The sequence below is a fragment of the Xenopus laevis genome, chromosome 8S, assembly GCF_017654675.1.
Source record: "Xenopus laevis strain J_2021 chromosome 8S, Xenopus_laevis_v10.1, whole genome shotgun sequence".
Taxonomy (NCBI): Eukaryota; Metazoa; Chordata; class Amphibia; order Anura; family Pipidae; genus Xenopus; species Xenopus laevis.
This window is the reverse complement of record NC_054386.1, coordinates 41,054,601-41,079,907: the sequence shown is the minus strand read 5'-3', so window position 1 is coordinate 41,079,907 and position 25,307 is coordinate 41,054,601. Positions and strand designations below refer to the sequence as shown.

The 25,307-nt window shown below is 41.6% G+C and overlaps 1 protein-coding gene and 1 long non-coding RNA gene across 2 annotated transcripts; one reads left to right on the top strand and one right to left on the bottom strand.

The window, feature by feature from the left end:
• Positions 1–7,787: 7,787 nt before the first annotated feature.
• Positions 7,788–12,099, top strand: LOC121397619 (myb-related transcription factor, partner of profilin-like). Its single transcript, XM_041574671.1, has 5 exons — positions 7,788–8,424; positions 9,247–9,363; positions 9,449–9,508; positions 10,398–10,799; positions 11,663–12,099. Exons 1-5 carry the CDS (start codon positions 7,944–7,946, stop codon positions 12,097–12,099), a joined length of 1,497 nt encoding a protein of 498 aa, XP_041430605.1. The 5' UTR covers positions 7,788–7,943.
• Positions 12,100–14,752: 2,653 nt separating this feature from the next.
• LOC121397612 lies at positions 14,753–16,674 on the bottom strand. The gene is made up of 5 exons (XR_005963803.1): positions 16,026–16,674; positions 15,339–15,402; positions 15,117–15,250; positions 14,919–15,042; positions 14,753–14,821 (listed from the first exon to the last, which is right to left on the bottom strand). It is a non-coding gene; the product is annotated as an uncharacterized LOC121397612 (long non-coding RNA).
• Positions 16,675–25,307: the final 8,633 nt, after the last annotated feature.

Here is a 25,307-nt window from a genome sequence, read left to right as displayed (position 1 = left end):
AAATATATAATGAAGACCAATGGAAAAGTTGCTTAGAATTGACCATTCTATTACATACTTAAAGTTTACTTAGCGGTGCAACACTCATTCAAGGAAAGATACATTATTTGGAAAACCCCAGGACCAAAGCATTCTGGATATCAGGCCCCATACCTGTACTAAGATACTAAATGGAATATATATATATAGTTTATACAGGAGCAGTGACCAGCTCCATGTTGTAGCTCCCACCCTTCCCAGCTATAGTCGGGTGATCCCACTGGTGTCTAATAAAAGGGCAGCCAAGTATGGAGGTTTACTTTGAAAGCAGCAAGCTAAGTTGCAGGTAAAACCAAGTCCCTTTGTAAAATGTATAATGAAGCAATAGAATTCTTAATGAATCAGATGAAATTGAGCATAGGACTGGCCAGATATGGGATGACTTTGACGTAGTTGGCCAGCTTAAATGTATTGCAGTGTATGGACAGACAATCCCTGTTTTGTTTAAAGGGTAAGGCATTTTTTAGTAGCAGTATGCACAAAATGTCGCTGTCTTAAATATATTGATAATGGGTTGAGTGCAGAGGACTCTTGTATTTGACTATATGTATTTTGTGGTCACAGCCTCATTGCACCCCCGCCTAATGGTTTTAAAAAATAGTGGTGAGCACAACTTTCCCTTGTTTGTTATAGTTTATACAGGAGCAGTGACCAGCTCCATGTTGTAGCTCCCACCCTTCCCAGCTATAGCCGGGTGATCCCACTGGTGTCTAATAAAAGGGCAGCCAAGTATGGAGGTTTACTTTGAAAGCAGCAAGCTAAGTTGCAGGTAAAACCAAGTCCCTTTGTAAAATGTATAATGAAGCAATAGAATTCTTAATGAATCAGATGAAATTGAGCATAGGACTGGCCAGATATGGGATGACTTTGACGTAGTTGGCCAGCTTAAATGTATTGCAGTGTATGGACAGACAATCCCTGTTTTGTTTAAAGGGTAAGGCATTTTTAGTAGCAGTATGCACAAAATGTCGCTGTCTTAAATATATTGATAATGGGTTGAGTGCAGAGGACTCTTGTATTTGACTATATGTATTTTGTGGTCACAGCCTCATTGCACCCCCGCCTAATGGTTTTAAAAAATAGTGGTGAGCACAACTTTCCCTTGTTTGTTATAGTTTATACAGGAGCAGTGACCAGCTCCATGTTGTAGCTCCCACCCTTCCCAGCTATAGTCGGGTGATCCCACTGGTGTCTAATAAAAGGGCAGCCAAGTATGGAGGTTTACTTTGAAAGCAGCAAGCTAAGTTGCAGGTAAAACCAAGTCCCTTTGTAAAATGTATAATGAAGCAATAGAATTCTTAATGAATCAGATGAAATTGAGCATAGGACTGGCCAGATATGGGATGACTTTGACGTAGTTGGCCAGCTTAAATGTATTGCAGTGTATGGACAGACAATCCCTGTTTTGTTTAAAGGGTAAGGCATTTTTTAGTAGCAGTATGCACAAAATGTCGCTGTCTTAAATATATTGATAATGGGTTGAGTGCAGAGGACTCTTGTATTTGACTATATGTATTTTGTGGTCACAGCCTCATTGCACCCCCGCCTAATGGTTTTAAAAAATAGTGGTGAGCACAACTTTCCCTTGTTTGTTATAGTTTATACAGGAGCAGTGACCAGCTCCATGTTGTAGCTCCCACCCTTCCCAGCTATAGTCGGGTGATCCCACTGGTGTCTAATAAAAGGGCAGCCAAGTATGGAGGTTTACTTTGAAAGCAGCAAGCTAAGTTGCAGGTAAAACCAAGTCCCTTTGTAAAATGTATAATGAAGCAATAGAATTCTTAATGAATCAGATGAAATTGAGCATAGGACTGGCCAGATATGGGATGACTTTGACGTAGTTGGCCAGCTTAAATGTATTGCAGTGTATGGACAGACAATCCCTGTTTTGTTTAAAGGGTAAGGCATTTTTTAGTAGCAGTATGCACAAAATGTCGCTGTCTTAAATATATTGATAATGGGTTGAGTGCAGAGGACTCTTGTATTTGACTATATGTATTTTGTGGTCACAGCCTCATTGCACCCCCGCCTAATGGTTTTAAAAAATAGTGGTGAGCACAACTTTCCCTTGTTTGTTATAGTTTATACAGGAGCAGTGACCAGCTCCATGTTGTAGCTCCCACCCTTCCCAGCTATAGTCGGGTAATCCCACTGGTGTCTAATAAAAGGGCAGCCAAGTATGGAGGTTTACTTTGAAAGCAGCAAGCTAAGTTGCAGGTAAAACCAAGTCCCTTTGTAAAATGTATAATGAAGCAATAGAATTCTTAATGAATCAGATGAAATTGAGCATAGGACTGGCCAGATATGGGATGACTTTGACGTAGTTGGCCAGCTTAAATGTATTGCAGTGTATGGACAGACAATCCCTGTTTTGTTTAAAGGGTAAGGCATTTTTTAGTAGCAGTATGCACAAAATGTCGCTGTCTTAAATATATTGATAATGGGTTGAGTGCAGAGGACTCTTGTATTTGACTATATGTATTTTGTGGTCACAGCCTCATTGCACCCCCGCCTAATGGTTTTAAAAAATAGTGGTGAGCACAACTTTCCCTTGTTTGTTATATATATATATATATATATATATATATATATATATATATATATATATATATATACACATATTTTGTATATTTGCCACCCAAGCTTGCATCAGTACCTAAAACGTATTTTAACAACATTGCACAGTCACTTAAAAAGAGAATTACATTATTTTGAGTGTAATGTGTCAAAATTTTGTGGCTGTAAATACTTTAATTATGACAGCATTTTGTTCTCATATAATTGTAATGGGATTAATTTAGACAATAACTTCATGTCATAGGTAGGATATTATATTAATCAAATTAGAAGTAGAGGCCAATAAACATTAGTCTTGAGCATGCCAGAGTCCTCTAGTGACCAAACAGAGGTACAACCATATACTTAAATAATTCTCCAAGGCATGCTTACAAGTTAAAAAATGGCGTTTATTACATCAAAGTATTAAAAAACATTAGAAAAAATCCGGCGCTATAAGGGGATTTTTTCTAATGTTTTTTAATACTTTGATGTAATAAACTCCATTTTTTAACTTGTAAGCATGCCTTGGAGAATTATTTAAGTATAGGTAGGTAATTAGCATGCTGTATCTTTATATTGGTCAGCCTGGAGCTTTTGGCGAAAAACACTTTGGCGCTCTTAATAAATGAGCATAATCAATATGAAGTTCATATGCCAATGTGTGTCTTTCTTGCATTTTAGTACTTTGAGATGTTGTGGCAAATTTTAATTTCTTTCATTCATTTAAGACCCCCGTGAAGGGGAAAAAAGTCATATATTAAGCAAGTCCCTGAAGTGCACCAGTCTCTCTCTCTTGGCCCACTAGTGGCTTTACTTGGCCCTACTGGCATTTAGATTCCTGCCGGAAACTGCCTTATAGGGGAAGTTCTCCTTTGAGTTAACTTTTAATATGAGGTAGAGAGTGAAATTCCGAGACAATTTGCAATTGGTTTACCTTTGTTATCATTTATTATTTTTGTTTTTTTAGTTATTTAGCTTTTTATTGGACAGTTCTCCAGTTTGCAATGTCAACAATCTGGTTGCCAGGGTCCAACTGTCCATAGCAACCAAGCACTCATTTGAATAAGAGACTTAAATATGAATAGTAGAGGGCCCAAATAGAAAGAAGAGTAACAAAAAGTAGTAATGACAATAAATATGTAACCTTACAGATCATTTGTTTTTTAGATGGGGTCAGTGAAGAAAAAGGCAAATAATTAAAAAAATATTTAAAAAAAAATTAATTAGGACCAATTGAAAAGTTGATTAGAATTATGCATTCTATAACATACTAACAGTTACATTAAAGGCAAACCACCCCTTTAAGTATCCTATGGCAATGTAACCACTTAGTGCTGCAGTTTAATGTGGTGGCAGCAGTAAATGGAATAATATTACTGTACATGAATAATGTAGACTTTCTAAGAAAATAACACATTTCCCCAACCTGCTGGCAACATACCTGACTTGTTATTGTTTTGTGTATATTCTCCAGAAAAATACTGAAAATAGAATATTTTATACATAGCAAGGAAATCCTTTTTTTAAATGGAGTCTATGGGAGATGGCCTTCCCGTATTCAGAGCTTTATGGATAACAGGTTTCCGGATAAGGGATCTCAAACCTGTACTTTCTTCTAGACTTTTCTTTCTGATAACAGTGAAGAGAATTTTTTTTCTTTTTTTAGATTTGCCAGGATAAAGTATTGATTCTAAATAGATGGTTATAAATTCATTTAACATTTGTTTTATTAAAAAATATTTTAATAAAGCAGTCTCTGTGACTTTTGAAACAATGTAGGAGAAACCATACGATTTTACAAACATGAAGAGGATGGTAAAATACTGCTGTCGGTCGCAGTTACATTTATAGATAATTTTAAAACCAATGGCCCCCTCATCCCCAGCCCTGTGTGCATGCAGACGTGCACCCACATGTGCAATTTCTTCACGGGAGTTGGGTGGGAGCGCAATGACCTCTTGAGTGGAGGGACAGTTGTCTGTACTAAGGGTAGGCAGAAAGAGGGTATGTGCCCAATAGTGCTCACTGGAATAACCCTGGCTGGTGCAGTTTTCTACTGATATGAGCACTGGCCCAGGGTATCAGGTAAGTATATACATTCACTTTGGGGTGCCTAAAATGTGGCTCCCCCAAGTTGGCTATGACTTTCCTTCTCCTTCAAGTAAACATTTAGAGCCATTGACTGTGACGACTTTACTGAATAATAATTCAGTAAAAAAATATCTGTAAGGCAGCAAGCAGGTAGCACTGCTACATAGATATATTACAGTAAAGTCCATTCACTCCATTCAGAGCTATAGAACAGTCACAATTTACCTTTGGGTCTTGATCCAAAACTGGGTCTCTATTCTGTTTAGTGCAGGTCTCAGTGACTCCTCTTAAGCCTAGTGAAATTTCCAAGTAGCAAAATTAATTATAAAGCATAAAATTTCTTGGGTAACAAAGATGATTCTTGGGCAGTGGAAAAGCAGCAAAGAAATCCAGTTTTGACAGTGTAGTGTGCCATTGGTAGTATATAACAAGTTACACTGATGTTCTGATTCCTAAACTGAAAGATATATATAAATATTTTGGAACGCTCCCCCCGCAATGTTGAGTCCTTGGAATCGGAGGACGAAAGCAGAGAGGGGGTAGAAGCGAATGAGCCAATCCTTGCCGAAAGGAAAATGAGAGAGCTGCTGAACTTTCTGAAGACGGACATCCAAGCTGACTTTAAACAGATAGCAACGGAGATCGATCAGACATAAAGGAACTGGGCGAGCATACTGCACATTTAGAAAATAAAATGGCAGAAATGGTCGTCGCTCCTAACAACTTAGTGGATGAAACTGATATAGCAAAAGATGAAGTGCAGCAAATAAAGAACAAGTTAATGGATCTGGAAGACAGAGCAAGGAGAAATAATATACATATCCGTGGTTTTCCTGAAACCGTAACAACCAATCAATTAAGGGCGCACTTCACGGAGTTGTTACAAACAATTCTACCGGATATACCTAAAGAGCATCTGTTAACAGATCGTATCCACAGAACTGTGAAAGCTAAAACAGCCCCTGCTTCTGCTCCCAAAGATGTATTGGCTAGACTACATTTCTTCTATGTTAAAGAGAAACTCATGGCCTTAAGCAGGAAAAAGAAAACTCTGCAAGAAAAATACCAGGCGTTGCAGTTTTTCACGGACTTATGACCAGCAACCCTTATAAAACGGAAAGGGCTTGCTCCAATTACCCAAGTGTTGAGGCAGCATACGATCGCCTATAAGTGGGGATTTCCCGTTAAATTACTATGTTCTAGAAATGGAACGACTTATGCTATCAACACGATTGAGGAAGGATTCACCCTATTGAAATAGTGGGGCATAAACCTACCGGATCCTTCCCTGACAGCAGAAAAGAAAAGCTCTAACTAAGTGGCTGATGACTGGAAAAAGATGCCCAGGAGAACCACAAGGAAGCCAACAACGTAACTATAGTAGCTACAATACAGGCGAAAATAATTTCTACTATCTGTGGGCAAGTATATGCTTTTTGACTGTGACCAGTTAAACTATTACAAAGCTTCAGGAGTATGCAGACACAACGTCTGCTCCATACTAACATTCAAACCCTTCCCGTCATTACAGTATATTTTACCGGTTTTTCCTTTTGAACTAATCCAAGGCGGTGGAATTTAGCTTTATACATATATACTAAGGGGCAGATTCATCAAGGGTCGAATATCGAATAGTAAAAACTTCGATATTCGACCATCGAATTAGCATGCTACGATAATCGAAGGCCGTCTTCGATCGAAGGAAACCATCGTTCGATCGATCGATTCCATGCTACGATGTGAATGTTTGTGCGTATCGAATAGTCGAAGCTGATCGAAGGTAACCTTTGCCACACTTCTATTCGAATCGATCGATTCGAAGTTTTTATGCCCCACTTCCTTTCTGCCATTTTTTTCAAACAGGAAGTCCTCTGGAGGCCATTTTAGGTGCATTGGCGCCCTTAATGCGCACTTGCTATTTGGATGAGCTAGGTGGAGGAGGTTGCCAAACAGCTGCTTGAAAAATGAGAAGAAGGAGTGAGGAGGAGGAAGGCGAATGTGGTTCCAGCCCTGAAGAGGTGCCCAGGGTGGCTGCATCCCACACTACGTGGGATGTAAGTCACCAGAGGAGGGGGAGAGAGGGGGACAGGGGCTGGAGTGTTAGAGGGAGGGGTTCCTGGGATGAGGTGGAGGAGGAGAGCCTGTCAGGGTCCCATAGAGGGGGAGGGGAGAGGTCTGGGAGTGCCAGGACAATGAGCTCCCCCAGCTCACGCCACGTGTCTCCCCCAACATCGGAGACACGTGGTCGGTCCCGCACCCCAGCCAGGGGAAGTAGGGCCTCCCCCAGGGCACGCCACGTGTCTCCCCCAACATCGGGGACACGTGGCAGTTCCTACACCCCAGGCAGGGGAAGTAGGGCTTCCCCCAGGGCACGCCACGTGTCCCCCCCAACATCGGGGACACGTGGTCGGTCCCGCACCCCAGCCAGGGGAAGTAGGGCCTCCCCCAGGGCACGCCACGTGTCTCCCCCAACATCGGGGACACGTGGCAGTTCCTACACCCCAGGCAGGGGAAGTAGGGCTTCCCCCAGGGCACGCTACGTGTCCCCCCCAACATCGGGGACACGTGGTCGGTCCCGCACCCCAGCCAGGGGAAGTAGGGCTTCCCCGAGGGCACGCCACGTGTCTCCCCCAACATCGGGGACACGTGGTCGGTCCCGCACCCCAGCCAGGGGAAGTAGGGCCTCCCCCAGGGCACGCCACGTGTCTCCCCCAACATCGGGGACACGTGGCAGTTCCTACACCCCAGGCAGGGGAAGTAGGGCTTCCCCCAGGGCACGCTACGTGTCCCCCCCAACATCGGGGACACGTGGTCGGTCCCGCACCCCAGCCAGGGGAAGTAGGGCTTCCCCCAGGGCACGCCACGTGTCTCCCCCAACATCGGAGACACGTGGTCGGTCCCGCACCCCAGCCAGGGGAAGTAGGGCTTCCCCCAGGGCACGCCACGTGTCCCCCCCAACATCGGGGACACGTGGTCGGTCCCGCACCCCAGCCAGGGGAAGTAGGGCTTCCCCCAGGGCACGCCACGTGTCCCCCCCAACATCTGGGACACGTGGTCGGTCCCGCACCCCAGCCAGGGGAAGTAGGGCTTCCCCCAGGGCACGCCACGTGTCCCCCCCAACATCGGGGACACGTGGTCGGTCCCGCACCCCAGCCAGGGGAAGTAGGGCCTCCCCCAGGGCACGCCACGTGTCTCCCCCAACATCGGAGACACGTGGCAGGTCCGGCACCTCAGCCAGGGCTGGAACTACAGAGATGACCGCCAGGAGGAGGCAAGAGGAGGAGGAAGAGACACCGGCCTCACAGAGGAGGCCAGAGGAGGAGGAGGAGGAGGACGATGGCGATGAGGGCCCCAGTGGGCGAATGGGGCGAAGATTTTCCAGTGAAGAAAATGCAGCACTGGTTGATGAAGTGATCGTGCAATGGGATGTGTTATTTGGATGTCGATCCCATTGCATCAATGCTGCCAGACGCAAAAAAATCTGGCAGCTAGTAACGGACAAAGTCAACGCTGTAGGCGCTGTACACAGAGATCACAACACTGTGTACAAGCGCTTCAGTGACCTGAAGCGTTGGATGCGGGCGAAGTTTGCTGCCAGGAGAGCAAAGGCCCAGAAGACCGGCGGTGGCCCTTTACCATCTTTGAGGCTGCAGCCTTATGAACGCCGGCTTCTGGCCATTATGGGCAGAGAGGTGTGTGAAGGTTTAGAAGGCTCACATGACACAGACTGGAGAAGTAAGTACATTTTAATACACAACATTCTTACTGCTTTTATCCACATTCTTATCATTTGCCTAAATAACTCATTTCCCCTTTGTCATTTAGCTTCTTTCCTTAAATATTGCTCCTGTTTGCCATTAGAGGATTTTATGTTTCCAGGATTCTTGTTTGTTTTTGTAGTAGTTAATTACGTGCAGCTGTAACATTGCCAAAAAGGCAAACGTTTATTAACCATTTCCCTACTAGAACAGAAATGTTTATAAAGTGGATTAAAAGGGTTGTTGAGCTTGAAGTTAACTTTTGAACTATGTTATGTTATCATTTTAGACAGTCATATCATTCTATTCCAGTCTGTGATTTCTAGGAATATATGTTTGCTATGGTAATTTACATCCTAGCAACCACTTTTTCAAAATCGTCTACTGTAGAGCTTATATAAAAAAAAACAGAATATTGGGTACCAGAGGAAAACATTACTTTAAGGTTAACAAACCCTTTAACTTCAGTGTGTAAAAGTGTGAAGCAACATATGTAGAGCCTACAGCAGCTGTATTGTCACTTATTACATTCTGTGCTTCTCACATCATTGCAAACAGGGCCTTTGTGTCATGTATTTAACTTTTCAACCTTAGCATCTCCCTTGCAGTGCCCTGATAGACTCCACTTGGACTTTAAACATATCGTTTCCTCCCCCATTACATTTCAGTTATTATTTTAAAGGCTAACTTAAATATTTTAGAAACATGTTGTAGGTTTGTCCATCAGCCTAATAAACAAGTACAATTGTAGTAGCTTATGACTGACAAATTTTTTTGGCACTTTTCTTAACAATTGCAGCACCACCGCGGACAGTGCCACAACCCACGGACAGTGACCAGGACCAGGACCTTGATCCTCAGCAGCCCCAGGAAGAGGGTGAGGCTGCAGAGAGCCCTAGAGCCCCACAAGCTCAAGGTACAGACATGTTTGTGTTTGTGGCCAATGTAGTTGCTTCCTCAAATTGTTTGCAACATTACTAATGTCCAATTTCACATTACAGAACATCGAGCTCCCCGGCGTTCCCAGTCGCCAGCCGTGCTACCTGTGGTGCCCCCCAGACGTAAGAACCCTTCCTTTATTTGTCTGTGTCCCAAAGATGCAAAGAACATTTACTGAGTCCCTTATGCAGCCTACTTATGTGCCTCTTCAGTGTTAATGAAAAGCAGTAGGTTGTTAAAGACAGATTTTGGATAGAATATACATTTTGCCCATTTGCTTATGCGACCAAAGTGTCAATTATATCAGATTGTTCTGCTGCTCTGGCTCTGCATCTCTCCCTTCCTCTTCCTGTGCCCCCCCATTCTGACTGTCAGCCTGAAATCACCATACAGTGCTACTACTATTTCACTCTCTCTCAGCCCCACTTTAAAATCCTACTGATGTCTTTGTGACTGCCCTTGACTATTGGCTCTGCTCAGCCTACATTCTCACCTGTTGACTCGACACTTTTCTTTTTCCTTCTACATGGTCCATCTTGCTCCCCCTCACTCCAAGCCATCCACCGTCTCAAGATTTACTCTGGCTCCTCATGCCTCATAGTAGTTTTCTCACTCCATGCTGTCTCTCGGGTCTCCCTTTCCACTTGCAGGTTCCCTCTCTGTTCTTGCTCCCACCTCCTATACCACCCCTCTGTCAAGTTTCACTCCCCTCTCCCAGGTTCAATCACCACTCTCATTGTGTGTCTCATACTATCTCCTTAACTTGCAGCTGATGACAAACAAGGCAAACAAAAAACACATATATTTTGACTAGATACACATTAATGTTCCATTTCAAATCCAGTATTGGAATGATTTAGCCCCCCCCACACCCAAACATGGAAACACCCAACACCAATTTATCTTCTAAGATTATCTTTGTGAGCTTCCTTTCCCACCTTTGTTTTTTTGTTATGGGTTATGCACATGTCCAATAAATTTAGCGATGTTTATATTTGTTTTTTGTTGTAGGTGATGCTGCTGAAGCAGGTGCTGCAGCTCCTGCTGCTGCTGCACCAATTGGGGGACCACCACAGGAGCAACCACAGCGACTGGCTGAGAGACGTGGGCAGTATGTGGGGCTTATGCAACTTCTCATCCAACAGCAACGCCGCAACAGTCTCTGGATGCGAAGATGGTTTGCTCGCATCCATGCCGGCTTCCATGATGGGATGCAGAGCATGGAGCAAACCTTCCAGAGCATGGAACAAACCATCCAAAGAAGCATCCAGGACCTGGTGGCGGCTATTCGGGAAGTGGCTCAACAACCACGGGGTTCTGCTGAGGGTCCAGTCCCTGGTCCTGCTGCTGCTCCCCCTCCACCCCCTGCATCTCCTCAGCAGCGCAGAGGAAGGGGGCGTGGAAGGGGACAAGGTCCTGTCCGAGGGGATAAGCGCAAACGTCCCTAGCTCCAGTCTGTGTCACTTCTCAAACTGACACTGGCCTCTTTGCCCATTTTATCCTGGCAAAGAACTTCGCCCAATTCACGCTTCAGGTGTGACTTTGTCCGTTACCCAGCAATGGGACTGACATCCAAACAACACATCCCATTGTTTTAGACCATGCTGCATTTTCTTCACTGAGGGGTGCCATTTTAAGATCTATTGGCACCCTTTCCAATAACATCTGGAAAAGCACTTACAAACATCAAAGTGCATTTGCTCTAACATATTTGTCTATTTATGGTGTTATCAGCACCAAGGTGTGCCATATCTACCATCCATTGGTACCCTTTCCAATAACATCTGGAAAAGCACTTACAAACATCAAAGTGCATTTGCTCTAACATATTTCTATAGTAATGCTGCAGTGTTTCCCAAAACATTCACTTGGGCCAAAAATGTTACATGTAAGGCTCAAAGAATTGAAATACTACTCTTTTGCTTGTGTATTTTTCACTAATTACTTCAAACATAACATATGTTAACATATGCTACCTCTGGCCTACTTTGGCTACCCAGCACTCCTAATAGGTGCCAACGCCTACTACCTCCTCCTCCTCCTCCTCCACCTGTGCTCATTCAATAGCAAGTCCTAGGTGTATGATATGCCTTATAGGCACAAATGGTTGTTACTTTGCACAAGAAGTTATGTGGCCTACCTCTGGCCTACTTTGGCTACCCAGCACTCCTAATAGGTGCCAACGCCTACTACCTCCTCCTCCTCCTCCTCCACCTGTATGGGTTATGCACATGTCCAATAAATTTAGCGATGTTTATATTTGTTTTTTGTTGTAGGTGATGCTGCTGAAGCAGGTGCTGCAGCTCCTGCTGCTGCTGCACCAATTGGGGGACCACCACAGGAGCAACCACAGCGACTGGCTGAGAGACGTGGGCAGTATGTGGGGCTTATGCAACTTCTCATCCAACAGCAACGCCGCAACAGTCTCTGGATGCGAAGATGGTTTGCTCGCATCCATGCCGGCTTCCATGATGGGATGCAGAGCATGGAGCAAACCTTCCAGAGCATGGAACAAACCATCCAAAGAAGCATCCAGGACCTGGTGGTGGCTATTCGGGAAGTGGCTCAACAACCACGGGGTTCTGCTGAGGGTCCAGTCCCTGGTCCTGCTGCTGCTCCCCCTCCACCCCCTGCATCTCCTCAGCAGCGCAGAGGAAGGGGGCGTGGAAGGGGACAAGGTCCTGTCCGAGGGGATAAGCGCAAACGTCCCTAGCTCCAGTCTGTGTCACTTCTCAAACTGACACTGGCCTCTTTGCCCATTTTATCCTGGCAAAGAACTTCGCCCAACTCACGCTTCAGGTGTGACTTTGTCCGTTACCCAGCAATGGGACTGACATCCAAACAACACATCCCATTGTTTTAGACCATGCTGCATTTTCTTCACTGAGGGGTGCCATTTTAAGATCTATTGGCACCCTTTCCAATAACATCTGGAAAAGCACTTACAAACATCAAAGTGCATTTGCTCTAACATATTTGTCTATTTATGGTGTTATCAGCACCAAGGTGTGCCATATCTACCATCCATTGGTACCCTTTCCAATAACATCTGGAAAAGCACTTACAAACATCAAAGTGCATTTGCTCTAACATATTTCTATAGTAATGCTGCAGTGTTTCCCAAAACATTCACTTGGGCCAAAAATGTTACATGTAAGGCTCAAAGAATTGAAATACTACTCTTTTGCTTGTGTATTTTTCACTAATTACTTCAAACATAACATATGTTAACATATGCTACCTCTGGCCTACTTTGGCTACCCAGCACTCCTAATAGGTGCCAACGCCTACTACCTCCTCCTCCTCCTCCTCCACCTGTGCTCATTCAATAGCAAGTCCTAGGTGTATGATATGCCTTATAGGCACAAATGGTTGTTACTTTGCACAAGAAGTTATGTGGCCTACCTCTGGCCTACTTTGGCTACCCAGCACTCCTAATAGGTGCCAACGCCTACTACCTCCTCCTCCTCCTCCTCCACCTGTGCTCATTCAATAGCAAGTCCTAGGTGTATGATATGCCTTATAGGCACAAATGGTTGTTACTTTGCACAAGAAGTTATGTGGCCTACCTCTGGCCTACTTTGGCTACCCAGCACTCCTAATAGGTGCCAACCCCTACTACCTCCTCCTCCTCCTCCACCTGTGCTCATTCAATAGCAAGTCCTAGGTGTATGATATGCCTTATAGGCACAAATGGTTGTTACTTTGCACAAGAAGTTATGTGGCCTACCTCTGGCCTACTTTGGCTACCCAGCACTCCTAATAGGTGCCAACGCCTACTACCTCCTCCTCCTCCTCCTCCACCTGTGCTCATTCAATAGCAAGTCCTAGGTGTATGATATGCCTTATAGGCACAAATGGTTGTTACTTTGCACAAGAAGTTATGTGGCCTACCTCTGGCCTACTTTGGCTACCCAGCACTCCTAATAGGTGCCAACGCCTACTACCTCCTCCTCCTCCTCCTCCACCTGTGCTCATTCAATAGCAAGTCCTAGGTGTATGATATGCCTTATAGGCACAAATGGTTGTTACTTTGCACAAGAAGTTATGTGGCCTACCTCTGGCCTACTTTGGCTACCCAGCACTCCTAATAGGTGCCAACGCCTACTACCTCCTCCTCCTCCTCCTCCACCTGTGCTCATTCAATAGCAAGTCCTAGGTGTATGATATGCCTTATAGGCACAAATGGTTGTTACTTTGCACAAGAAGTTATGTGGCCTACCTCTGGCCTACTTTGGCTACCCAGCACTCCTAATAGGTGCCAACGCCTACTACCTCCTCCTCCTCCTCCTCCACCTGTGCTCATTCAATAGCAAGTCCTAGGTGTATGATATGCCTTATAGGCACAAATGGTTGTTACTTTGCACAAGAAGTTATGTGGCCTACCTCTGGCCTACTTTGGCTACCCAGCACTCCTAATAGGTGCCAACGCCTACTACCTCCTCCTCCTCCTCCTCCACCTGTGCTCATTCAATAGCAAGTCCTAGGTGTATGATATGCCTTATAGGCACAAATGGTTGTTACTTTGCACAAGAAGTTATGTGGCCTACCTCTGGCCTACTTTGGCTACCCAGCACTCCTAATAGGTGCCAACGCCTACTACCTCCTCCTCCTCCTCCTCCACCTGTGCTCATTCAATAGCAAGTCCTAGGTGTATGATATGCCTTATAGGCACAAATGGTTGTTACTTTGCACAAGAAGTTATGTGGCCTACCTCTGGCCTACTTTGGCTACCCAGCACTCCTAATAGGTGCCAACGCCTACTACCTCCTCCTCCTCCTCCTCCACCTGTGCTCATTCAATAGCAAGTCCTAGGTGTATGATATGCCTTATAGGCACAAATGGTTGTTACTTTGCACTATCAAGCATTGTTGGGTGTCCAACACTCTACCTGGCCAGCACTAATCTCATATTGTGGATTTTCAACTGGCCAAATTGTCATATTGACAAGTGTTAGTTGTACATCATATTGATTGTTATATTATTGTTTTTGATACAAGCTTATCAGGGCCAAATTTTTGGATACTGTTTAATGTAAAGTTGGCCATGATGAATCCTGGGGTGCATTAGCAATGTTATGCAACAAATGCTTTGTAAAACCTTTGTAAAGCTTTTGCCCTTTAGTGGTCTATAGGGGCTGCTATATTTTGAAATATATGTTGAGAACAAATTCCTCCTGTGCCTTCCAGCTAAGGTACATATTTTAAGGTTTTCAAATAACTATTGTATGTTCCAAAACAAAGAAACAAACTTTCTACTGATATATATTGTCTTTTTATTGTTGTTCAACTGTTTTGGATTTTGACCAAGATTGTGTCAGTAAAGCCACTAAAACATTACTGGGTGTGTTTGTTTTTTATTTTTTGACAAGGTGCTAGTCCAAAATAGTAACATGGGTAATGTCATTTCAAGCAAGAAAACAGAAGAAGCCATACCTGTGGATCAAACAAGAAAAATGCATTAACACAAATCCAAACTAATTTAAGTAGCCACACAAAAGCCTGTCATTGCTAAACAAACACTGCCACTTACTGATATTTTATTGAAAGGTCACTCCACCCAGGTTCAAATGAGCCAAACAGCTTTCAGTTCATCACATCTGTCGGTTGTGTTGAGTCCAATTTAGTGGGTCAGGAAAAGTTTGCACATGGAGAGGCTGCAAAGTCACATCAATAATATGGTAAGTTGTTAGCAATATATTTTTAAATTCCCTGAGTAATTCCTAAATACCTGAATAACGGAGTTTGAGGCGTGGCCAATCAGTCAGTGTCCATGTCTGTATCCTCTGTGGGCAAGTACCAAGATAATAAAGTAGAGTACGACACACATGAACCACAACCATAACACAGTAGGAGGCCAGAAAGCTGAAATGACAAGTACAGATAATGCTTTCTCTTGAATATGTGTATACACATGGAAATTTGTTTATCATCTCATCATTTTTCTGCTTACAGCATAAGATGTTACAGGAAAGCATTCACTGCTAGGGGCACGCCAGCACATCACCATCAGCAGGCTGTTCATTTGGAAGAAAAGTATCAAAAATTGTTTACTTTCCAGATATCCATTCCAAACAATTTCATTTCCCAACAATCATATAAGGCCTAATAATTGAGATTGGTTATAAAGACCTGACATATAACACTCATGACAAGGCAAACATATTAAGGCCAAACAACTGACCTAGGAATTAATGGGTTTCAGACATTATTGAGTTGATCTAGATCATGACATTACTAAACCTCATTACAGGGGAGCGCAGGAGTAGACGCATGCAGTTGTTTTCAATGGGGCTGTACAGTTTGAGACGCAACATGCCAAATTTCTCTTGTGTTTGTGGAGTACAGTCCCATTTCAAACAACTGAATGCGTCTACTCCTGTGCTCCGCTGGGGCTAAACACAAAAACAGAACGCAGGGGAGCGCAGCTTCAAATGCTCGTGTGAAAGAGGGCTAAAGGTTAAGCAAATGACCAGATTTACATTGTAAAAACATGGTTTGAAAGGTAACTCACAAGATTGCAAACAATCACAAAAAAAGCACTTAGGAATAGGGCCCAAAAAATATGTACCACTATTTGGCCCTTGAGAAGTCTTAAGTAGTACAAATTAACTATTTTTGTGTGGTTTGTTCAACTTACAACTAAAAGTGGGCACGGATGAGCCTTTCACGCACTCTTCTTCCCTCTGGTTGGTTGTCCCTCTGTCTGGCAACATACCCCTCAATCTCAGGTTCCAGGTCATCATCAATGTCTGCAGGTAATCCATGCTGCCTTGCCACATTATGCAGCATGGCACAGACAGTGATGATTTGTGAAACCTTCTGGGGGGAATAAAGCAGAGCTCCCCCAGTGACTGAGAGGCATCGGAAGCGAGATTTGAGCACCCCAAAGAGGCGCTCAATGATATTACGTGTCTTCCGATGGGCACGATTGTACCTACGTTGGGCAGGTGTTTGGGCAAACCTCACAGGGGTCATCAACCAAGGCAGAAGTCCATATCCTGCGTCTCCTAAAAATGTAAACCAAAATATATTATAGTAATTGATTCCAGTTGTCTGTTGTGTTGACTATTCCAATGGTGTAGTTATGTCCATTGTGTAGTAGTACAATCTTTACAAACAGATCTACACACAAATTCTTTGCTGTTGGGGTACTTACTTTACCCCTTTTGTTAGCCAAACAACATTGCTGGCACAAAAATTGTGTGTGTGCAGATCCATTAAGAAATCATCCACTTAACACATCTCACCTGTAAACTGAATCAGGTGGCAAGAATTAAAAGCCCTAACAAAGTTAGCCTGATTGAACTAAACTACAGGTCCCAAGATGCATAGTGCATCTATTGTAGCCAGACTGAAAATAGGGCAACATTTCTGGAAAATACATACATATCACCTTTAAAATAATATTTGAAGTGTCTTTGTATGAAATTGCAAATATAACTTACCCACAAGCCAGCCGTCCGGCATTTCTCCTCGGGTAAAGAGGCCATGGAGAGCTGACTGACGCAGGATAGTGGCATCATGGACACTTCCAGGAAAGCCAGATCTCACACTCATGATGCGCATGTTGGAATCACACACCACCTGCACATTGATGGAATGGGAGCGCTTACGATTTCGGTAGCGCTCCTGCTGAAGGCGAGGTGGTGTGAGCGCAACATGAGTGCAATCAATGGCTCCTAGGCAATTTGGAAATTGGCCAATTAGGAAAAAATCCTGTTTTAATCTTATCCACTCTGCCTGAGTTGAGGGGAAGGAAATGAGCCTTCGCGAGTGCTGCAGTAGTGCCCTGAGCACTTGTGTTAGTATCCTGCTAAAGGTGGGCTGGCTCATGCCAATGAGGCGTGAAGAAACCTGCTGGAAACTGCCAGTGCCCAGGAAATGCAAAACTGCAAGCAGCTTGCACGTCCCAGGCACTGCCTGAGACCGTGCCGTCACAGGTTCAATGGCCTCACTGATGAGACCATAAACCTGCACTATGGCGGCACGACTCAGGCGGAACATCCTCACAACCTCACCATCAGACAACTCGTCCAAACAAAGTACAGGTCTCCTGAAGTGACGAGGCTGCCTGATCCTAGCAGGGACAAGCTGTTCCTGCTCCTCATCCTGCTCTTCTGCCTCCAAAATGGCGGCTACCAAAAATTCCATTTTTTTAAACTTTCTTACTCAAATGGCATCTGGTGGGGGGTTTTTATAAGTAAGCCAGTGTTTCCCAGCATTCCATGCAGCTTGGAAACATTTAACCTTTTAGTGAAGCGTAAGGATAGATAGGGCCAATTAATATTTGAATTGATGTTGTAAAAAAATATAAATCAAAAATTATGTTTTAAGCCATTGATACTTGAAAATCTTAGCTTAGATTCTGATAGATGCCAAAACAAACATGTTTCTGGTGTCAGTATTTATTTTAATGTAATTCCCCAAACCTCTAGTGCAGCCACAACTAAAAAACAGTTTCTAACAGTTTATAAAGTGATCCCTAGGTGTCACTATACACCCACAACAGTGGAGAGCACCAGCAAAAAAAATCGAAGTAAATCGAATAGGCGAAGATGGGTTACTTCGATCGTTCGATTCGAACCATATCATCTTCGAATGTCGAAGTCCAAAATCAACTTCGGTAGGTCAAAGATGGGGTACAAATAAAACTTCGGGTGAAGATTTCATAAATAAGGTATCCTTCGAGTCGAGTCGAATAGTCGAATAGGCGAACTAATACATCCTTCGATAATCGTACTTGTCCACTTCGATTATCGAATTTGACTATTCACCTGATCGGAGGATTGCTCGACCGTTCGAATCGAAGGTCGAATTCGAAGTAAAAAAACAGTCGAGGCTTAGTGAATTTGCCCCTAAAAAAAATCGAAGTAAATCGAATAGGCGAAGATGCGGTTATTACTTTCGATCGTTCCGATTCGAACGCATATCATCTTCGAATGTCGAAAGTCCAAAATCAACTTCCGGTAGGTCAAAGATGGGGTACAATAAAACTTCGGGTGAAGATTTCATAAATAAGGTATCCTTCGAGTCGAGTCGAATAGTCGAATAGGCGAACTAATACATCTTCGACAATCGTACTTGTTCCACTTCGATTATCGAATTTGACTATTCACCTGATCGGAGGATTGCTCGACCGTTCGAATCGAAGGTCGAATTCGAAGTAAAAAAACAGTCGAGGCTTAGTGAATTTGCCCCTAAGTGTAATTGCATACGCGCAATGAGTTTATCACTGCCAAGATTTGGTGGTTCTTATCATAAATTTACCACCAGTGTTTGTTATATATGTACATCTAAATGTTTTGTTTTGTTTCTTTTTTTGTCCTCTCCTAATTTGGGGAAATTATTATTACCAATTTTTTTTTAACAATGTATATAAATGTACTCATAAGTATATTATACTATGGGGCAACTATCCTGGGAAATCCACCTAAAATACTAACTATTCTTTATTACCTATGTCATTAAAATGTTTATCATTAAATGTCCATGGCCTTAACTCACCAACTAAATGGTCCTTAGCACTCAGAGAGGCGGCTAAGTATTCTAGTGATATTATATGGCTACAAGAAACTAATTTTTCAAGATCGGCCCAAGCAGCAATGGGCAATTAATTATATCCAATTTGTTATACAGCATCAGCAAATACAAAAAACAAAGGGCTAGCTATATTATTGCATGGGAGAATTCCATTTCAGTTGGATAAATATATGGTGGATCCCTTGGGTAGATGCCTTATAGTTATTGGTACTATATATGAAAAATGGTATACATTAGTTAAAATATACGCTCCAAATGAAGGTCAAATACAATTTATTAGACAGGTTTTCCAATATGTATCACAGTGTAAAAAAGGTACAGTGATAATTGGGGGCGATTTTAATTGTACAGTAGATAGCAAATGGGATAGGAAGACAACTAAATGGAAATCAACTACACATTCTTTTCTTTCTCCATTGTTAGACACATCACTTATATGACACATGGCGTACATTTAACCCAATGGGATTATACATTTTATTCCCATTCTCACTTATCTTATTCTCATATAGATTTGTTTTTAATTTATCGCTCAGATTTATCTAAACTACAAAAAGCTACTTTAGGTACAATAACTTGGACTGATCATTTGCCCAAATCGCCTTGGAGACTAAATGATCAACTCATTATAAACAGTGAAGCATCTTTGGAAATTAAAGATTGTATAATAGACTATTTTAAATTAAACCCAATACAAGATACAGGGATTCTTAATACTTGGTGCGCCAATAAAGCAGTGATACGCAGAATCCTAATTAAAATACGAAAAGATTTAGGATATCAAAACATAATAAAATTACAGGGTGAACTAACAAAACTTATTAGCAAACATAAAATACACCCAAAAAAAAAATCTATTCCCAAATACTCCAACTTAAAGATAAAATCAAAACAAATAGGGATGTAGCGAACCGCCGATAATGTGTTCGCGAACGCCGTTCGCGAACACCGGCAAAAAATGCGAACAGTTCGCGAACAGTTCGCGAACTTCGAACATCCGAAAATCGAACGATCGAAGGATTTTAATCGTTCGATCGAACGATTTTCGTTCGAATCGAACGATTGAAGCCATTCGATCGAATGATTTCATTCAATCCAATGGCTTCGATCGTTCGATTCGAACGAAAATCCTTTTTAGCGATCGAATGGTCGAATGGTCGAACGATTTTGACGCGAACGCCTATTGGCGAACGTCGCGCGACGTTCGCGAACTTGCGGCGGACGCGAACAGCCGATGTTCGCGCGAACAAGTTCGCCAGCGAACAGTCCGCGACATCCCTAAAAACAAATACCAAAATGGAATTTGCATTAGATAAACTAAAAGCTAATGCATATTATAAGGGTAACAGAGCATCTGATCTTCTACTCCAACAACTAAAAAAACAGCAGATTAAATCCAATATAACCTATATCAAAACAGATACAAATACTAAAATTATTAATCAAATCCAAATTGCTAATGCTTTTGCACAGTTTTATAGTAATTTATACAATCTACACCTAGGGGCAAATTCACCAAGGGTCGAATATCGAGGGTTAATTAAACCTCGATATTCGACTGGGAATTAAAATCCTTCAACTTCGAATATCGTAGTCGAAGGATTTAAGCCAAAAACTGTGATCGAACGATCGAAGGAATAATCGTTCGATCGAACGAACGATTAAATCCTTCGAATCGAACGATTCGAAGGATTTTAATCCAACGATCGAAGGATTATCCTTCTACTCCTATCCAGGTAGGTTTCCTCAAGTGAAGACAGACCTATGATGGCACTCGTAGGCGCATAAATATCATTCATTACTTAGAAACACAAAAAATTCCCTCTTTAATTTTATCTCTTGATGTGGAAAAGGCATTCGACCACATACACTGGGGGTATATTCAGAAAGTATTAGAAAAATTTAACTTTCCCCCTCAGTTTATTACATGTTATGGCGTTATATACATATCCATCGGCTCAAGTGAATGTGGGAGGACACCTATCTCACAGTTTTCCTATAACTAATGGAACCCGCCAGGAGTGTCCGCTTTCCCCCCTTATTTTTACATTGGCTATGGAACCTTTAGCTCAGGCAATTAGAGACTGTTCCACCTTAGAGGGGGCGACCATAGCCAATGTAACCCATAAAATTGGGCTTTATGCTGATGATATAATATTGTTTTTTACTAATCCTCAATCAGCAGTACCAACTTTATTACAAATCCTAGAAAGATTCAGCAATATATCACTATATAAATTAAATAAATCCAAAATCCAAGTTTTGGGAATAAATATTCCTGAACACATTATGGAAGAGTTAAAGCGTATCTATCCATTTGAATGGAAACAGAAAGAGATCACATATCTGGGTATGCGCTTATCGAATACCACGAAAAATTTGTTGCAAGACAATTACTTTCCAATACTACAGCAAATAAGAGCGGAAATTGCCTCATGGAAAACAGTGTTTATATCTTAGATAGGCAGGATACAGGCCCTGAAAATGTTTACCTGAGGTGCTATATCTGATGCGGGTAGTACCGATTGCCCTGCCATGATCATATCTCCAGAAGTTACAAAGAATCTTTACAACATTTATATGGAACTCTAAAAAACCCCGTTTATCACAGCATATCCTACAACAAGAATTTAAAAAAAGGCGGTCTAGCTTCCCCAGCCATTGCATTATATCATAAAGCTATATTACTGGATTAGATATCCGAGTTGAACTTAACCAAGGGAACTAAACATTGGGTTGATATAGAGAATTCATATTTATAACCTTGGTCTCCAAATCAAATTTCTGTGTCTGTAAATCCAGTAATAGTTTGTAATTTGCAAACCATCCCACTTCATTTAGGGTGGATAATTAAGTTCTGGCGATTAATATTCAATTGTAAATACATTTCGCCTTTTCCATCCCCATTCTTACCTTTAAGTACGATTTCTACGGACATACCCTCCTTGCAACTCAATATATGTGCCCAAAACAGGGTACACTATTTCCGACAATTAATAGAGGGCCATGTGTTAAAACCATTTGCCTCTATACAAAAAGAATTTAATTTGCCACATACCGAATTCTATAAATATTTACAGATCCGCCATTACTCATACAAATGGATCTATCAAATCAATAGGTTACCTACTCTTTGGGAAGAGTTTTTTCAAAATCCAGCTTCTAAGGAGCAAGGTACCTCAGCATTGTATAAACAATTAGTATTATTAGATGAACCACCAAAATGTAATTTTATGCAAACATGGGAAACAGATTTACAACAATCATTTTCAACGCAACAATGGAATGAAGCTTTTAAATCTCCATCCCTTTATTCTAAGTGTGTTAATCATCTTGAGAATGCTAGGAAATTAATCTACCAATGGTATTTAACTCTACATTACAAAAAATATATGGATCATCTAATAAATGTTGGAGAAATTGTGGTGGCTCAGGTATATTCTTGCATATTTGGTGGTCATGTCTGGTTATACAGACTCTTTGGAAATCAGTGGAAATTATGATCTAAAAAATCGTAAAAATGTATATTTCGTAAACTCCAGCCCTAACAGTATTGGGCATCATGGAACCAAACTTGAGGTTGCAGTGCAATAAAGCTCATATTTGATATACCACTTTTTATTCGCAACCAGAATGGAAATTGCTAAGAAATGGAAATCCCAAGATACTCCTTTAATACAAGCAATTGGTAATGAATTGAATCAAACTACAACATATAAATTTTCTTTTGCTCGCTCTCAAGGAACAAATTTCAAAATAGCAAGCTATTGGCAACATATGCATGTATGTGATGACTTATAAATCTAGGATTTATGTAACTACTTAAACAAATATGGAAAAGTTTATCTCCCAGAGTCAGGTGGTGTTTTTTTTTCTCTTCTTTTTATTATAATTTTCTTTATTGTAAATTTGTAAATTCATGTGGAAAACAAAATCAATAAAAAACTAAAATATATAAAAAAAAAAATAATCCAATAGGCTGGTTTTGCATACAATAAAGATTAATTATATCCTAGTTGGGTCAAGTACAAGGTACTCTTTTCGTATTACAGAGAAAAAGGTAATCCTTTTGTATTATTTGGATAAAATGGCATCTATAGGAGACAGCCTTTCCATCATTTGGAGCTTTCTGGATGACAGATCCCATACCTGTAATGCAAAATCTTATGTAGAATGCTATAGAGAATAAGAGATGAAGGAGTCTAATAGAATTGCTGAGGTAGCAATAATATATCCACCTATGTTATACCATGGTACATTAGCAGAATATTAGAAGTCTCAAATCTGTTCAGTAGCCACATAAACTCCCAAGGCGGCAGTGATAAACACTTTACAGAGTTCAGAAACCACTTATCTCTGTTTAAGCTATTGTGCTGGACATGGAAATACAGATGGTTATATAAAAGCATAAACTAAACATATGCTTTAGAAAACACTCAGCAGATCCAACAGCAAGGGCAAGCTCATTACATGGCCGGGCAACATTTAAAAACATTTAATTTCCCTAGAATTTGCTGGGGAAATCTCACTTTTTAAATGTGTTCACATTTTTAAATGGCAGCAGTTTACTTATGTGCATCTTACCTATTGTATAGAGCTGGTGTATACTTGTGCTTTCATTTGGGTTTTGAACTAAACATGGGGTTAACGATAATGAATATATTACATAAGTGAGAATCATGAAAGTAGCTGTATTAGCTGTTGTCTTAGGTAGAACAGGTAGAACTCAGACTGTTGAAATCTAATGGCCAATTTCAGTCCCTACAGCAGATAGTATCCTCCTTCTTTCTCATGCAAAACCCTTGTGTCTGCTCTGGCGCAAACACAATCAGTGGATTAAAGTCCGACACCTGAGCCGACACAAGGGTTCTTTGCCAAAATGGTTGACACAAGGGTTCCGGACAAGAAAGAGGATTCTGCTTTCAGTAGGGGCTGGAATTGGCCTGCAGATTTCAGCAGGTTGATTTCAGGCCCATCTGGCCCTAGCCTTAGGTTAGGGCAAAAGGAGAGATTTAAGATTTTCAGTGCAGAGATAATCCCCTGCATAATGGACTTTGGCTAATAAAACTGCCACAACAAGGGGGAAAGGGTTGTTTACTGGTAATCTTATTACCTACCTTGCAATGACCAAACATGGAGTAGCCTAAAGTTGGCCATACATGCTAGAATTATGAACTTTCCCCACAACCATTGGCTGTGCGAAAGATCTTGCATCCACTCTACTAACATTAAGAGCTGAATCATCGTTTACTAGTGTATTTATATAGACCTTTCTGATAGAGCTTACTCAGTTTTAACCTTTCCTTCTCATTTAACACATGGAAGTGATTGTTATGGGTTTTAATGTTAGTAGTTCCATGCTGTTATCAATTAACTGTGGCATCTGATTGTACCCACTACTGTATAACTTGAACTTGAAGTCTCTGAAGCATTTTCTATCTGATTGCTTTTATAACTCCAATGTGACTTCTCACTTCCTTATAAAGTTTAATTGAGGGATACATTGTCCTTTAGACTTCATACATCTATAAAATGTAAAGAAGAAATATGTTTAACTGTAAAAATGTGTTTGTAAGTAGCACTTTCCTGAATAGTTTTTATTAAAGATGGCTAAGTATGAGCACATTGTGTTCACAGATCATTCTATCTGTACATGTTTGGCATTCATATGAATAGAGGCGAACTAACTCGTTACCTTGGGGGAGATGTTCTCCATTTGGTTTCTGCAGATCAGCCTCTTCTACTTAGGGAAATTATTTTATTAAAGACAATGGAGAAATTCTTTATATAAGCAATTACTTTGGATGCTCCATTCATACCTACAAATGCAAATAAGGGAAGATCTGACCACATGTGTACTGTAATTTTTTTTCTGGGGAAATAAATGGTAGATCAATCCCCAAAAAAAATAAAAAAAAGCCCCACAAAATGTTCTTCTTATACTAATGCACAGAATCTATTATACAGAAAGCAATACAACACAACATTGCTATATCTCAAGCATTTAATGCAGAAAGTACACTAATAAACATGACTATGAAGATTTTCATTCATCCAGGTCATGGTATATCTAGTATAGGTTAATTTAAAACAACTGAACTTGCTCAGTAATCAATGAAGACGTTTCACTACTCATCCGAGCAGCTTCTTCAGTTCAACTGACTGGTGTGGGAAGTAGGCAGAATGTTTGGCAACTGATACAGAGTCCAAAGACAAAGAGCAAAAACATCTTAGAGGAGCTTTGAAAGCGTGTGGCTACCCAGACTGGGCCTTTGTCAAAACAGCAGCAACCAAGCCCAACAGGAACACCAATAGAAATGACTGCCCGGAGACACATAGTAGGCGAAACATAGTCATCCCATATGTAGCTGGAGTGTCT

Bases quoted from the DNA above. Each gene is read 5' to 3' on its own strand.
- LOC121397619 (XM_041574671.1), top strand. From the start codon at position 7,944: ATGACCGCCAGGAGGAGGCAAGAGGAGGAGGAAGAGACACCGGCCTCA. The intron at 9,509-10,397 runs GTAAGAACCCTT...TTTTTGTTGTAG, and splicing joins ACCTGTGGTGCCCCCCAGAC to GTGATGCTGCTGAAGCAGGT. The intron at 10,800-11,662 runs GTCCTGTCCGAG...TTTTTGTTGTAG, and splicing joins GGGGCGTGGAAGGGGACAAG to GTGATGCTGCTGAAGCAGGT.